This window comes from Bactrocera oleae, chromosome 5, assembly GCF_042242935.1.
Source record: "Bactrocera oleae isolate idBacOlea1 chromosome 5, idBacOlea1, whole genome shotgun sequence".
NCBI lineage: Eukaryota > Metazoa > Arthropoda > Insecta > Diptera > Tephritidae > Bactrocera > Bactrocera oleae.
The window spans coordinates 52,510,237-52,526,634 of record NC_091539.1 but is presented as its reverse complement, the minus strand read 5'-3'; the positions used below and the strand labels follow the sequence as shown (position 1 = coordinate 52,526,634).

Here is a 16,398-nt window from a genome sequence, read left to right as displayed (position 1 = left end):
TATACTACCATAAATATTGCCTATATTTCGGCGTACTGGCAAAAATGCGATGAAAAGAAATTTTTTATGTTTTACCTAAATTGAGTATCAAATGGAAATCAAAATCTGGTAACCAAAGTATTCCTAATCTCAGAATAACAATTATCAACATGTGTTCTCTATCTATTTTTAATTAGAAATAATTTTAATTTCACAAATTATTTAAAGCACTTAACGCACACTTAAAAATATTCACGTTTTACAGCCATATTATTATATCTCCGTTATAATCGTATACCTATTATATTTTTTTTCTTTATTTACTGATACAGATAGTGATAGTAGTACAGTGTACTGCGTTGAATATCTAGACAAATTTTTATAGTTTTGTTTTGATTCTGCTTATTTAATCTTACTTTATTATTCCTTTTTTTATGATTTTTTATGCCCAGAGCTGGATATATAATTTTTTGTTTTTAAGATATCGATAAAATTTGCCTTCGTTCTTTTCTTCCCATGAAGCTGCACATTTGTCGGAACCGCCGATATCTAAATACTATAGCATATAGCTGCCATATAAACTGACCGAAAAAACACAAGTTATTGTATGGAAAAGTTTATTGTTTGACAAGATATTATCAACCTTACCTTACTACCCTATGTCTATGAAGGGTGTTAGTTTAATGTTTTTTTTTTTATGTATTTAATGATTTATAAAATTCTAAGTTTCTGAAAATTTACTGGCGTACAAAGAACGATGTGTATTGTACTTGTACTCGTATTATTTTTTTTACAACACTTTGACATACTCAAAAATAAAAATAAATATAAAAGCAAGTAATGCGGTCTTTTTATTTATTTTATTTTCTAACTTTTCACTAAGAATAATTTACACTCCGATTTTTCTAACTAAAGGAGGTTTTCTTTCCAAAATATCACTTACATTTATTGTTGTGAAAAATATAATTTATTGAATAATGGTATTTATTGACCGATATATACAACGGTCATGAATAGTGAGTTGTATAGGGTAAGGTTATTAACTGATTTATTGCTGAAATGGTGATATCAAAGCAATAAAAAAATTATTAAAGATATGTTAAGTTCTAAAAAACCGCAAGTGTTTTGGAATTTGTATCGGCACGCGTACAAAATTCTTCTATAAAGATGCATTAAATTTGTTGGTCATAGCACTTCTAAAAAATTCTGCTGTCGTGGACTTTTTAATAATCAATAAAATTTAATTGACTCCAATCCAATTTTCATATTAACAATATACACGCTTCGCCTTTCACATTTATCAGTTGCAGTTCAATAAAAGCTCACAATACATTTGTGTGTGTTTGTACTACTCTATATTTATTTACATACTCGCATTATAAATTTATCTCACATGCTTGTCACTCACTCAAGTGTACGCATGACTCACACTTCATCAAGCTTTATTTGAGTTAAGTAAATGAAATCAAAAAGTCCAACTAGCAGATGTGTCACTGTGTTTGTGAATATCATTAACGGAACGCTGTAATTTATACAGAAGAATTGTAAAGATTGTAGCACGTTGTGTATTTTAATTAGCAACGGAAGTCTCTAAACTACTATGAGAACGTCACTATCTTATCTTTATCTTTATATTCACGTTCATATCATTATTTTTTATATATTTTTTTGTTTTTAGTTTATTTTGCTTGCAGTTAGTAACTTTAAATGAATTGCAATATTTTTACTATGTGCGAAGTTAATAGCAAGAAGAAAGATATCATTTCAATTAAAATTTATTGAAAAGTTTTAAGATAAATAATTGAATTGCCTGTTTTTTCAAATGTGTTAGGCATTTGAGCACTAGTCCATTTTGAGGTTATATTGTATGTATATATCATCCTATATTATCCTATCAATTAGGATTTACAGAAGCTAGTTGTTTCCAGTTTACAAACACTTGCATACTGGTTTAATTGACTCGAAACATTCGAGGCACTAAAAAGCGGAGAGTGGTAAATCGAACAAACAACTAGTACTAATCATATAAACTATATATAATCAATTACAGTTATAATTGAATCAGTTGAAACCACTTAAATATGGTAACCACACTCTACCTGGTTTTGAATTCACGTGGATAACCATGTTGTGAATTTCACCAGTATATTTCGGTCAAGAGACTGAAGCTCGAAAATAGTAAGCAGGGCTAATGCATGGGTAAATTTTTGGCCAGTAGAGCGAAGCGCAAAAATAGAGAGCGTTTTTCATTTTGTTTGAATAAAGTGACCAAGAATATTATTGACGAAATTTCAAAGGTTACTCGATCACTGAGATTATTCATAACTTCGAAACTGATGGATAGTTTATTGATGGTCTCATCCATGGGTGTTACGAACGATTGCTATAATTTCAGACCAAAAATCATCATTTACGCAGTCGCTTCTAATTTCACAAATATTAATTCACATAAAATATAGTCTCCAAAAAAGCACCCTATATATACTCGTGTGCCTCGTGCCATTCATACTATCAAACCGCATATAGATAATGTTCAAGTGGATTTCTATTACTACACTCAAATGTACAAATGTGACAGCAATCAGATTTTAATAAACTAGTAAGAAATATATTCAAACATAGTGATATCACACTAATCGTAAAAATGTAAAAATAAATATGTTCTGATATTAATTACTGACAAAAAATTGTGTTAAACAATTAGCGCTCGTGAATTGAATTCTCAAACGAAAAAATCACAATTGTGCACTGAAAATTTGTCTGCACATAGTTGAAAATATTACAATACAGTTAATCAAATACGCCGCATTAATAATGCTAAGTAGACTACATTTGCTTTAGTTACATTACTGTAGGGTAATTTACTGAGAGCCAACAACTACTCCAATACATACATAGAAATTTTGTGTAAATAATCGTACAATCAGATAGTGATCAGCAAATAATGTGATGACACAAACTAAAAAGGGAGCAAAAAAAAAAACAGTCCAACACGCGTCGCTGCTGGTTGCGTATACGACGTGTTGTCTCTAAGCGCTGCCCAAACGTTGGAGGATGTCATTTTAATTTGATTATTTCTACTTTCTATTATACTCCTTGACACTGACCAGTTTGAAGTGTAATTTGCCAATCAGAGAACTGCTTAATATTGATTAAAACGTACATACACACACACACAGACAAAGTGACAAACGGACAGTTAAGCATATGTAGCACTCGTGTGCATTTACATTTTATTGCCAACTTTTATTATCGCACATTGTTTACGCTGTGGCTGTGTATCTTTCGGAAATAAATATTCAACAATATTTAACTGCAGCAAAAACAACAACAGCAATAGCAAGGAACAGAGTAACAGAATAATAATCACAACAACAATGTCTACAACTGCTTTATCAATTTCTTGAAGAGTTACTGTCGCCGAGATATTTTTCATTTAAAATTCGCCAAGTGTCGCTAATATTTGGTATTTATCGTTTGACCGTTAAACGAGAAGGAGCTCGTCAAATCAAATTTATATATACTCACCCACCTCAAGTGTAGAAAAGTAAACGATATATACAAACACATACATACATATATATTTAAGAAAGCGTTAGCAGTAAGTGAGCTCCAATAAACATACAAACGTCGTCAAGCACTCAACTAGTGAAGCGTATTTGTGTCTTAAGTTGTTGAGAAGAACGTTGAATAAATCTATATATACAAATAATATATAAAAATTATATAAGTAAATAAAACACTTGAGGTGAAGCTGAATTAGTTCAGTATCGAATTTATTGTGTGATATTAATAAATGTTACTCATAAGTTGTGTTGGAAAACAAAAGTTATTAACGGTAAACGTGTACGCCGACAAGTGCACAAATTGAAATCGTCTCGACAATTTCGTTTCGTTTGATACGATCTTCATCATCTTTCCCCATGTGAAGTAACAAATTGGCAGTTAACAAGAGTGAGTGTTGAAAAGTTGTTTTTATTAAGTTTTTTATATAATTTATATTACTCTAAATTTCTTTTAGAGTGCTTAAACTATCTTTATGAATTTTTTTTAATTTAATTATTAAATAATAGCCTTAAAAGACGCAAATATCTATTATTCCTTATATAAAGGACGATAAAAGTTTATTCTAAAACAGTAAAAAAAATTATGTGTTTTTGTTAATGTATGCTAATGAAAAACGTATTTAAATGCTCTACTACGTGTAGCAACGTGCCATTATAATCATAATACAGTAAACTCATTTAAAAATTAATAATTAATTAAAAATCACTAAAATTACTGGAAAATGTAGCTACATCAGATCAGCACTGGGAAACTAGTTCGCGTATATACAAGTATACACGAACATACAGACAATCGAACATGGCTAATTGGACTCAGCTGGTCATGCTGATCCTTTGTATATATTGTTTTATAGGGTGTTCGACGTTTCCCCCTGCGTGTTCCAACTTTAATAGTATACTCTGTTCACGGTATGAAAATTCGCAAACTGACATCCGACTTCAAATTTCGCTGTTTATACAGTTTCAAATTTCACATGTTCGTAATTGTGGCATATATCTCACTAACTGCATATAAATGCGCATATAATTGTTGCTGATATATATTTCACAAAGCGCACAGCTATCAATAATTGCTGCTCGACTATTCCTATAGGCCGGACATAAATCGTAACCGATCTATCTGCTGTAAGACTGAGAATAATATTATTAAATAATACCTTTGCTGTAATACTAGTAAATCACAGTCAACTGTCAGTTTAACCCGATACATATTTATGGGCTATTACTCAATTACACATTACTAAATAGTCACTTCGAGTACTTAGTGAATTAAGCTATGTTCATTTGTTATGTGGCATTTCACACATTGAATTAAATGTTCGTTATTGTCGGTTATTGTAAGGAATGTTGTCTGTCCAGCTGGTTACTGTGCATTCCCTGACTAATAGTAGCGGCTATAACTGAATGATTTTCATTAGTGTTTTAATTAAGTTAAGCTATGCGGTACCTGGCACCCAACTATATATTTAAGGGCTGTAATTTTTATACTTTAGGAAATGATTCACATATTTTTATGGGTGTTATTAGGGGATTGGGATAATTAGTGTTGCATTATGTGAGAAGTTGAGAAGTTTGAATGAATTAATGCGTAATTATTCGCGGCAGATGCAGAACTGTGAGTGACGTTTAAGAGAATATTATTATCGGTTATTTTGGGAATGATAGACCAATATTTATTATTCCTTTTTTGCTTAGGAACCAATTTATCTTTAGTTTCAGTATACTAATAAGAAATTTTCAAATTAGAAGGCAAACTATTTTTTTTGTATTTAAACCAAATCGAGTTTTTTTTTAGTTAAAGTACAGAGTAATTATTTAGATTTAAAAATGTATAAAATATAAAATTTAATATGTCTTGAAGTCCTTGAAATAAGTTTGATGTTAAACAAACTGCATAAAATCTACCATTAATTCATTTTACAAATTTAAATTTATTTATTTTAAATATATAATAAAAATATGCTTATTTATGCATATATGTACAAAATTATATAAAATTGTATGCCAGTTTCCTATGTAAACATTTTTTTTTTGTTTTTGTACATTCTATTAAATCATAGAACATTGAATAGCAACTTTATGCATTTCAGTCATGAAATTATGATTTACTGCTCAAAATTCAAAAACCTATTACTACACTGTGGTGTAAAGCTCGTAATAATTAATCAGTAAAGTTCACACGAGTCCACAGGGCCAACTACAAACTAATAACAACAAAAAAGAGTTTATTATCAGACGGAAATTTTGAAGTAATAAAATTGGTTATAACCGAGTAAAAGCCAAAACTGAATATCAATTGTAATAAATCATTATGCAATTTCATGTTGCACTCGAACCAGAATTGTTCGTAAATAATAAATTATTTTCCTGTTGCATTTATATTTACTGCTGTCTCGCTGACCATTCTGTAATAAAATCATAAAATTAATTTAGAAAAAAGTATCGTTGTCAGCACATTTATACGAATCACGTCTGAATCTCAATAAATCGCGGCTGCATTGAAGTGGTGGTGTGTATGTTTTAATTTAGATTTCACGTACTTTGCTTCGATTAGATTTGATGGAAAGTTGAGCGATTACAGCACGCTGGCGTTAACGATTAACAGTGGTTTATCAAAGCAAGCAGTAGTAGATATCAAAAGGAAAATGAGCAATTACAAGTAGATATGGTGAGCACACGCACGCACATATGTATATATCTCAACCCATTCATACATGGTATATGATTATGTTTTATGTATATTTTAACCTTTTTTTCATATTTGTAAGCTCTAATTGACTATAAATATTGCAAACCTACGTAGTAATATGCTTTTTGTAATCCATGTGTATTATCTGTGTGTAGAGGTAGTTGTGCGTGTGTGTGTGCACTTGTTATAGAAAAACCTTTGGAACTGTGGAGTTTTACCACAGGCTTAATGTTTAGCTATGGGGAGATACGATGGGTTTTTAGTGATGATATAGTTCGTTGACTGGTTTGCATAGAATATATATTTTTAAGTAGCGAATGAGCAATATTTTAAAAAATTCGCATCGCTAAATAATCCTAGTCACTATAAAGTTCGGAAGAAGTAAAAAACATTATGTGCTCTGGTATAAAAATTTGAATTCATGAAATAATAAAAACAACTTTATAAAAATTAAAAATAAAGATCATGTTAGACAACTAAAACAGTTTTTTTTTTATAAAAGTATATAATCATATTTTTTTCTGAAATCACTATTAATAGCTAACATTTGTTTGAATTTGGGCCTAAATACTAGACACTAAATAAACCAACTTTAACTTGGAAATATCATCTCATCATCATGTCACTTCACTTAAGTGGTCTAGTTTCAATGGTCTTTTTCGAAATAATATAAAAAGTCTAAATTTCATGCTGTTGCGCATTTCTTCAGACGTACTTATCTCTTCTAAGATTATGACTATAATAATAACTGATTATAAATATAAATAATTTTTGCTTTCGAATCTTCGCGTAAAAAACACAAGCTCATGCCAGAGGACAGAATAAATATGATTAAGCTTAAAGTATTCAGATTGAAAAATAAACAAATCAAAACTTACAATAAAACAACATTCCATTACAATGCATTTTAATTCACTGTATTTCACTGTTCATTATACCATAAACCTTTTTGACTAAATAAAAGCAGATGTAAGAGGATTACAATATTTGCTAAAAAAAAATTAACTTAATTGCATCATAAAAAAATCACTAACTGTATGTACATATAAATTTGTAGAAACAATTAAATGCATGCTTAGCAAATATATATTTTTTTTTTGTAGAGATGATTGTTTATATTAACTGTACACGTGCTATAATTCATATATTTACTTGTATTTTTTTACAGTTATCATTTTTTATCCGCTGTTTACTAAATACTAAGCTAAGTGCCTACAGTAATTAAAAGTAATAAACAAGGTGTTTTAAAGTGACGAACAGTTGAATGAAATAAAATCATTTAAAAATTTATTCTGAGAACAGAGAAAGCCAGCAGGTCAATGAGTCGGTTTATATATACAATATTTATATAATTTTATATTTATTTATATAATCAATTGTATATTATTTTGAATCTATTAAAAAATTTAGCACTCATGCTTATGGATGTATGATTTCCATAAATTCTTAAAAAGGAAAGTCAAAATAGAACAGAAAATTTGTTTTTCCAAGGCCTTTTTAATATTCTCAAGTATTTCACTTCACTTTCTCTTCATAAGTGATTTCAAAATATTCTCGTTTCAAGCCCGTCTCACGTTTCTACCAACCAACTTCTTTGAATGCATATATTTTCTTAAATTCATACTTTATGTAGGTTAAGTCTATGTGCAAATAAATAGATATATATCCATGCTTGTCAATATTAAGATGCATCTGCTTACATACATACCATATATGTAATTAATGTCATAAATATTCCCAACGCGTTTTTATTCACACACAATTAATTACATTACGTATACGCCACCGCCGCCGTCACCACCAAAGCCAAGCACATGCGAAATGCAAGTTTATAATAACAATAGCGAAAATGACAGCGAATAGGTAAAAGCATTTTGAAATTACGTGGAAACTAAAGAATTTAATACTTCAAGCAAGCTGGGGTGATCCGGTGCGGATATTTTTTAAAACTTTGTTATCACAAATAATTTAAAAAACAAGATAAACACGAATTTGCATAGTCCATACAATCATAATTCGCAGCATTTATGAACTTTATCAAAGTACAATTTTACCAAATAGTTACATTCTGCCAATAACGTCATAAAAATATTTTCGCCAAAAATTTAATATTTGACGTCAAAATTTCAAAGAAAGTTGCCGATAAATTATTAAATCTATTACCGAGAAAACCCTGCACTGTTATCTTAGGCGCCATAAAGTTGGCTTATAATTAAAATTTGCAGGTTCTAGTCACAAATTTGCACACACTTACACACGTGCCGTGAATTATACAATTTTATCTAACAATAGTTTTTAAATTTTTTTCTCTGCAATCTAGCTGATTAATTTAAAATAGCTTTAATAAACAATATTAGCACCAAAATATTTATGCCCCATAATACATATGTACTTGTATGAGCAATAATTACCTACTCTATCTAATAGCATGCATCTACTTAGTTGATGATTTTCTCTCGCGACTATTGCTATAATATCACATGTGACTTCGATTTGATGACTGAGTAGCGTCAATTACAAGAGTGTGTGGTTTATCGGCGATGCAACTCATAAATTTCTAATTAACACTAGTAAATACTAAAAACGTGATGCAAAAATTTTGAAACCACTTACGAACTTTATGTATTAAGAGAAAACACGTGACGTTTCGCAACGAAATCGTGTCGTTCAAAAAACATTATTTGCAGATATTCTACAATTAATAAGTGATTGGAAAAAAGTTAGCAATCAAATGGCAATTATTGAGCAAAAGTCGATAGTAATCGATGAATTTTTAATTCTGATAAGGAAAATTGATAAATAAAATTAAAAATATAATACAAAAATTAAAAATCAAAAACTTTTCAAACACCCGTTTCTGCTTTGCATCACAAGCCGCCAACATTTGCATTTTGCTTTGTTACTCCATATATTTTTGTTCTCAGCGCTGACTAATCTGTGCGGCGAGTGCCGGTAGAACTGACAATAGCCAATTGACAGCACTCGTGGACAGACTAATTGTACACTAGCCTTTTGTAATGCAATTTTTTACTGCACTTTATTATTATTAACGTATGAGAATGCAAATAAAAGTATATATGATGATTTACGTGCACAAGCGCATCTACAGTGAGTTAGAGAAATTTGGTAAAATTTATAAGATAATTAAATGTTTGTGTACATTTTTAAACAAAAAATTTTTTTCTTTTTTCAATTGATTTTCGTTAAAATTAAAATTTGTCTAGTTATTTAAAAATATTTTTAAAAATAATATATTTTTGTGAAAAATTGGAAATATTTAGATTTTTATTGTAAAATATGCTTAGCAAAAATAATTCGGGAACATATTTTAAATCCTAAGGAATATACATCCTTTGAGAATTTTGAAAAGGAATGTATTTTTGTAAAATGGTCCACAATTTTTATTGTAAAACATAATATCGACAAAGAATTTTGAAAATTTTTTTACATGGCATAAAATAAGCGACCCTTTAAAATTTCAGACTACAATGGTTATATCCTTGCATAATCTGATTCTATGAAGTGTTATTATTTTTATTTTCTATATATATATATTTTTGTTTTTGTTTCTTTCTTTTACTCATTTGTTGTAATATTCACGATATCATTTGCAGATTTTGTAATCAGGTAGCGTTTACATTCTTAATATTTTTTGTCACATCTGTGCATTTTTATGCCCTCCACTGTTAATGCGTTCACGTGTCAACGATATTTTAATAAGCTGGTTTAAATATAAATCAAAACAGTGACTAACAGTTAGTGCTTATGCAAAACTAATTTACTTAATTTAGCAAAAATTATGTAATATTCAAGTATTACTTTGTCGGAGTTTGGAGTAAAATTTTAGCATATACGTAAATATGCAGTTTAAAATAATGTGTTCTGATCTAAATATATAGCAATGTCAGGCTTTTAGTTATCATAAACCATTAAGCAAATAAAATTTGTATTTAATTTTTTTATTTGATGATTTCAATTCCAGCTCTGCTGATGCAGTTTTGCTCGTTAAGCATTTCTTTTTATTACCTTGAAATTTTTATCACTGTTTTTTGCTTAATAAACAGATCATTCTCTGACGTTTTATTATCATGCCGTCATTTAAGCAAATACAATAATAATAAACATGAATGATTATAGAAGATGCGAGTTTCGTTAACTGGTGAAATAAGATTTGCTGAAGTTAATTGTCGTGCGGTCTAATATTTTTTTTTTTTTTGATGGAATAAGGAATTTTCAAATGTTTTCTTTTTACAAAAAAAAATATTTTTTTATGTAATAAAATAATAAATATAATAATATTTTTAAAAATGTATAACAGTAAAAATTGTGGTTTTAGAAATTTTTTTCAAATGATCTATGCCAAAAAAAAAATTTTGTGTTACGAAAAACATTTTTTCCAAATTCTTATATTTTCCGCACACTCTATTTCGCGTAATAGTTATTTTAAATAAATTTTCATGCATAATATTATAAAAAGTTTGGTAAATAAATGTAATACATAATAAAATGGCTTCTAAAATATAAAAACAATAAAATATGCATTTTTAAAGTTTTTTTAAATAAAATAATTACTTTGATGAAAATGTAGCATAAGTAAATTTAAAAAATAGTATATAATTATATATTATAACATTTTTTTGCTCAGAAAATAATTATTTTGATGAAAAGCGAGCATACAAAATAAAATAATATATTGAAAAAAATAATTAAAATAATGTAATAAATATATACATATTATAAATGAGTAATATATTTGTCATATTTTTTAAGAAAGTGTGCGGTATTATTTATATTTAAATAAAAATATTGCATGCTAATTTTTCATGAAAATATTCATTAAAATATAAATTTTTTGAGAAAAAAACATTGTATTCGAAAATAAATATATATAAATATAAATAAATAAAAATAATTAAAATAAAAAATCACAATCAGAAAATATTACTATTATATTTATATTGCATGTAGCATATTGTTCAACAAAAATATATATAAAAAAAAATTACACAAAAAATAAAACTTCAAACAGATTTACTATCAGCACTAGAACCAAATTTATTTAGTTTTGCTCACAAATTTATGTATGTGCACACCTGCATTACAAATTTATGTATTTAGTATGTTATTATTAATGTACAAGTCGCCAGTTATTTATTTATTTTTTTAGTGATTTTTTAATTGATCGTCGGTGCGGCAGATGTGACGATAGATTACAAATAATTTTATTAATTGAACATGAAAGCATAGTATGTACAAACAAACACGCACACATGCGTAAATATATATTGACTACCGCCAACAACAAAGTTTAATGCTAATACGTATTTTATAGTAGCAGCAACCTAAGCAAAGAAAAGTAAAACACAACATATTGCAAATACAACAATAAACAATAAACAAAAGTGTATTTAAGCAGGGGTTAAACAGAACACAGAACAATATAACAACAATAGCAATAAGCTAACAAATTGTTGGCAACTAATTGCTGTAAAAAAGTCAATAACAAAACAAGACAACAACTACAACAAAAACACAGAAAGAAAACATTATTAACGATACAATCAACGGAATCGCGTTATTCGATAAAAAGAAATACTACAATAAATTAATAATTATTAATATGATGAAAATGCAGGAACTGAAACGCGTTGTGTGTGAGAAAAAAGTCACAAATTGAATAAATGAACTTGAACTTCAGCACTCGCTTGAGATGGTGATTATAAGCGCTTTGATGCCTGTTAGTGCGCGTGTGTGTGTATGTCCATGAGAGCGTGTGACTTTTTGTGCTAAACAATTTGATCGTTTATGTGTGTGTATGTGCGTGTATAGGATGCGCCAGTGCCATTCACAAGTCATCGAGTTTGCGCTCGAGTGCATTCGCGAGTAACAAACGATAGCCGATAACTATTCAAATGTATACACATACAATAATTTTTTTTTTTACTGAAATTATTTTCATTCACCTTTTTGGCAGTAATTTGAAAATATAATTTATGAAAAGCGTCGGTATAAACATTTGCGGTACACAATAATGTTTATTGTTACAGTTGTTGTAAAGAGAATAGTAAGTAGTAAGTGCGGCGGAAAAGTAATGTTAATAAGTAGGTAGAATTAAAAAAAAAACATTTAATTTTTTTTCGAACAAAAAATGCTACATAAATAAATGCTATATTATTTATTTTTTTAATTTTTTACTAACAAAATTGGTTATATTAAGCTATTAGTTATTTATTATTTATATCTATTTATTTTTGTTAATTATTTTTTTACACAACAAAAAAGTTGTTATACCCAGTTGCTAGTAATTTGCAATTTGTCAACAGCCAAAGCAATTGTGTAATTTATAGTAACTAACTATATTTAGCATGACAACCACATCTCGAAACGGTAATATAATACTCTCTTTGTACATAAAAATTAATTCCAGTGGCTTTAAAAATATTACATTTATAGGTATATTCTAGTACTTAGAGTCAATTAGCTTCATTGTATAAAATTTAATTGGAAAATCATAATGAATAACAAAAGACCTTAAAGCCCAGCTAATCAATTATATGCACGCATAGTTTATAACATAAAAAAAGAAATAACTGAGTATTATCATACTAAATAAATTATTCAGCTAAGAAAAGCGTTAATATAAAAATAATGGTGATATTAAAATTCATTATAAAAATTAAAATTAATTATAAAAATTAATTATAGCAATATTTTATATACAAAAAATATAATTAAAAAGCTAAAGGTTGCACTTTTATATTAATAAAGGGACTATTAATTTGGTGTTATTTCCCACTAACTATTACTTAAGTCATAGTCATTACAGTCAATAGGTTTTCAGTCTAAAATAACAAAAATAAATTTTTTTTTGTTTGTAAAATTTGTAAAATGCCGTGAACACGGTTGCACCCTATTTCCGATCCTCAAAAGTCTCTCACACTGCTTTTGCAGATAAATAAGTTAATTAATTTACAGCCGTCTTCTATTCGCGCTTTCTATGCGTTAGAAAATTTACATATGAAAACAACAACAAAAAAATTATAGAGTTCAATGTAATACAAGAAAGTATGTGGACACCTCGAACTTCTTTCTATTTCACTTCATTAAATTTTATCAGGCAATTTGATTTAGGCTGGTTGGTTGTTCGATTCACCACTTATCAAATTTTAGCAAAACGAGCACTGGTATGTTACCAAAAAAATTTTACGTTCCTGTTAATAGTTACATAATTCACAGTTACAGTAACAGAATTTTAATAATGTTAGTATGCATTTTCCTTAGAAAAAGCTGGAAAAAAGTTGAATAGATTTTTTCAGTTTTAAGTATACTCGACAGTGCCTCTGTTATTTTGACCAAAAAAGAAACTTTTCTTCAAAATTGAGTTTTTGTACTTTGAAAATTGTCTTACTACTAGCAGAGTTACATTTAACAAACAAAATACATCTGCCTAAAAAAATATTTTCATAACAAATCAAATTAATAATAATTTTATTATTTTGTATATCATATATTGTTATACTTTTTTTTGTTGTAGACACAAAATTATAACAATTTATTTTAAATTTATATTATAGTATAGCTGATATTATTTAATGGTAATAAAATATTTTTAATTTTTAAAAAACCAGCTATTAACGGAATATTCCCACAAATAATTAAAATATGATCTTTTCATCTTCTCTTTGCAGCTTTAATTTATACATAAATAAAACGAAATAGCAATTGATAACAACAATAATAAAGAGAACGCAATAGAAACAGTGAGCGCAAAGAGAGAGAGACTTTATAATAAGGAGAAGTTATTCAAGGCTTGTGATTTATTTGAGCTGACAAAATGACAGGTTTCAGCAACGGAGGTTTCGAAAACGATGAACCAGTGAAGGTGAGTGTATAGAAACTTATTTATGCTACTACTAGTATTCGTATATTTGTAATGCACGCAAATGTTGCATTGCTATTTTTATAGAAAAATAAGATAAAATTGAGGTAAAGTAAAAAAGTTTAACAACAATATTAGTGAGTTGCTAAAAATTTCAAATAATAAAAAAAAACCAACGTTGAGTGCAGTTATCGAACATGACCAGCTATTTATAGACCGTACAGCCGGTAATGGAATGCGTAATTATGTGCATTTGTCGCTATTTTCAATTACTTTGCCATCAAAAGCATATTATTTATTTGTGTTTGTATGTGCGTATATTTCTGCGAGTAGTTATTTTGCTTGAGAGAATTCTTCAATAAATTGATTTGTTAAAAAAATGTATGTGTTTAAATTTAGTGACTGAGCAGGCTGCTTAATAAGTACATACTCGTATGTATGCGCATACATTACTAGTTTATTGTGCACGGGCAATGGTGAAGCAAAGTAACCAAATAAATCAAATTAAAATTTTATAAATACAAAACAAGTGGATACAGCACTTCCTTGTCGTAGTCATTTGACAGAATAGAACAGACAGTGATGTACATACATACATATGTATGAAGTATGTTATCTTGAATAGCTCTCTATTATTACTATTACTTTTTTTTTTTTGTTCAAACACTATACATTAATGAAAGTACTATATGTAGATATATCAATGAGCGCAAGTGTTTCTCACAAGTTTTACTTGAACATAATTCCCACATAAATTAAGGTAATTTGTAGGTTACACACACATATAATTATAAATGTTAAAATGGACAAAATATATACACAAATATTTGCATTAAATAAATTATTTACAATTTGTATAGTTTTTATAATTTTTAAATAATTTATTGGAGGTATGAACGCCACTTTTTCCCTGCCTTTTTGAAAAAAAAAAGTAAACCTGAGATGTTGTGCTTGTAACTAGTTCTTAATTATTATTTTCTGGATCTTTAAAATCGTTCATTTAACCATTTTGGAGTTAAATTTAATCTAATTATTTAAAATTGTCCGATAGTTCGTGAGTTTTCTTTCAAAAATAATTTCCAATAATTATCAGATATCAGCTGTTTTCGTATATTATTATGTCCCAGGTTTAAAATTCATATTTATAGTTTATGCATCCGAAAATCATTTTCAAAACACAAAATGCTGGAATGAGATATTTTATTTGCTCTAAAAGTTAACTCAAAATATTTGTAAAGCCTTCGGATAGTAAAAAATATTTAAAACTAAAAAGGAAAGATTTGATCTAGCAGCACTGCGTACAACAATTAAAAACATATATATTCTCAATTATGCAAAGAAATTAAAAAATAAAACTATTTAAACTAATTTTAAATAAATTAATTTAATTTTAAAATAAAATTAATTATTTGAATACCTTTAAAAAATTAACAAAAAATACTAATGTCTTTATAGCGATACAAAAGAAAGCTTAAAGCTCCATTAAAAAAAGACTATTAAAATATTTATTGATTGAAAAGTAAAAAAAAAAATATAGAAAATAGAACGGAAAATTAACAAAAATAGGATTTTAATGTTTATATCCGGCACGCCATACAACACTTTGTGTGGCAGACACGTGGCACGTCAAAAAATAATGAAAAATATGTTTGTAGCAATTCTATGGCATGTAATTACATATGTATACAAACATTTAAAAAATATGTACGCCTACATATATATACGCATATGGCGGTAAAAATAATTCGACAGTTATTTTTATACATTTTTAATTCAGCAATTTTCGGCTTTTCACTTGACAATGCGGCGCTTTTGTTCTCTTAAGCAGCTTTCAATTTTGCTTGACTCTTTTTGATATACATATATATATTTTTTTTTTGCTGCAATTATTTCAATGTCTGATTAATTTGTGAATAACGCATTTCAAATGAAGCCAATTTAATTTTTGTGGAATAATCATGGCAGGCGTGTGTGTGTGACACAAACACGAACAATACTCATACATGCAATATGAGTACTTATGATTATATTTGTGTTAGTATTATGACAGCTGTGTGTAGACACGTACTTTTTAATGCATTTTTTCATAAATTATTGTATTTTTATTTATTTTTTTCTTTTCTATGAATATATTTGTTCGATTTGTGACACGATCGTCAAGTAAAAAAAGAATTTACGCAGCAAATATGTCCAGCACACGCGAATAACTGATTTTCGTTTGCGTGTGTAGAACAGCATTCTATTGTGTGAATAAATGTTCTAACAATTTAAGACACTTGTCTATT

At 27.9% G+C, this 16,398-nt stretch overlaps 1 protein-coding gene across 4 annotated transcripts in view; it reads left to right on the top strand.

Annotated features, from left to right (window-relative positions):
• Window positions 1–16,398, top strand: part of LOC106622067 (UNC93-like protein) — a 75,708-nt gene that overhangs the window by 35,984 nt on the left and 23,326 nt on the right. For 3 of the 4 annotated variants that reach the window (XM_036362080.2, XM_070110506.1, XM_036362082.2), the window contains exon 4: window positions 13,923–14,116. In XM_036362080.2, the coding sequence (XP_036217973.1) occupies window positions 14,069–14,116 (48 nt within the window). In that variant the 5' untranslated portion in view covers window positions 13,923–14,068. Of the gene's footprint in view, window positions 1–3,448; window positions 3,934–13,922; window positions 14,117–16,398 lie in introns of those variants that run through there. The other variant, XM_036362083.2, reaches the window with a different exon arrangement.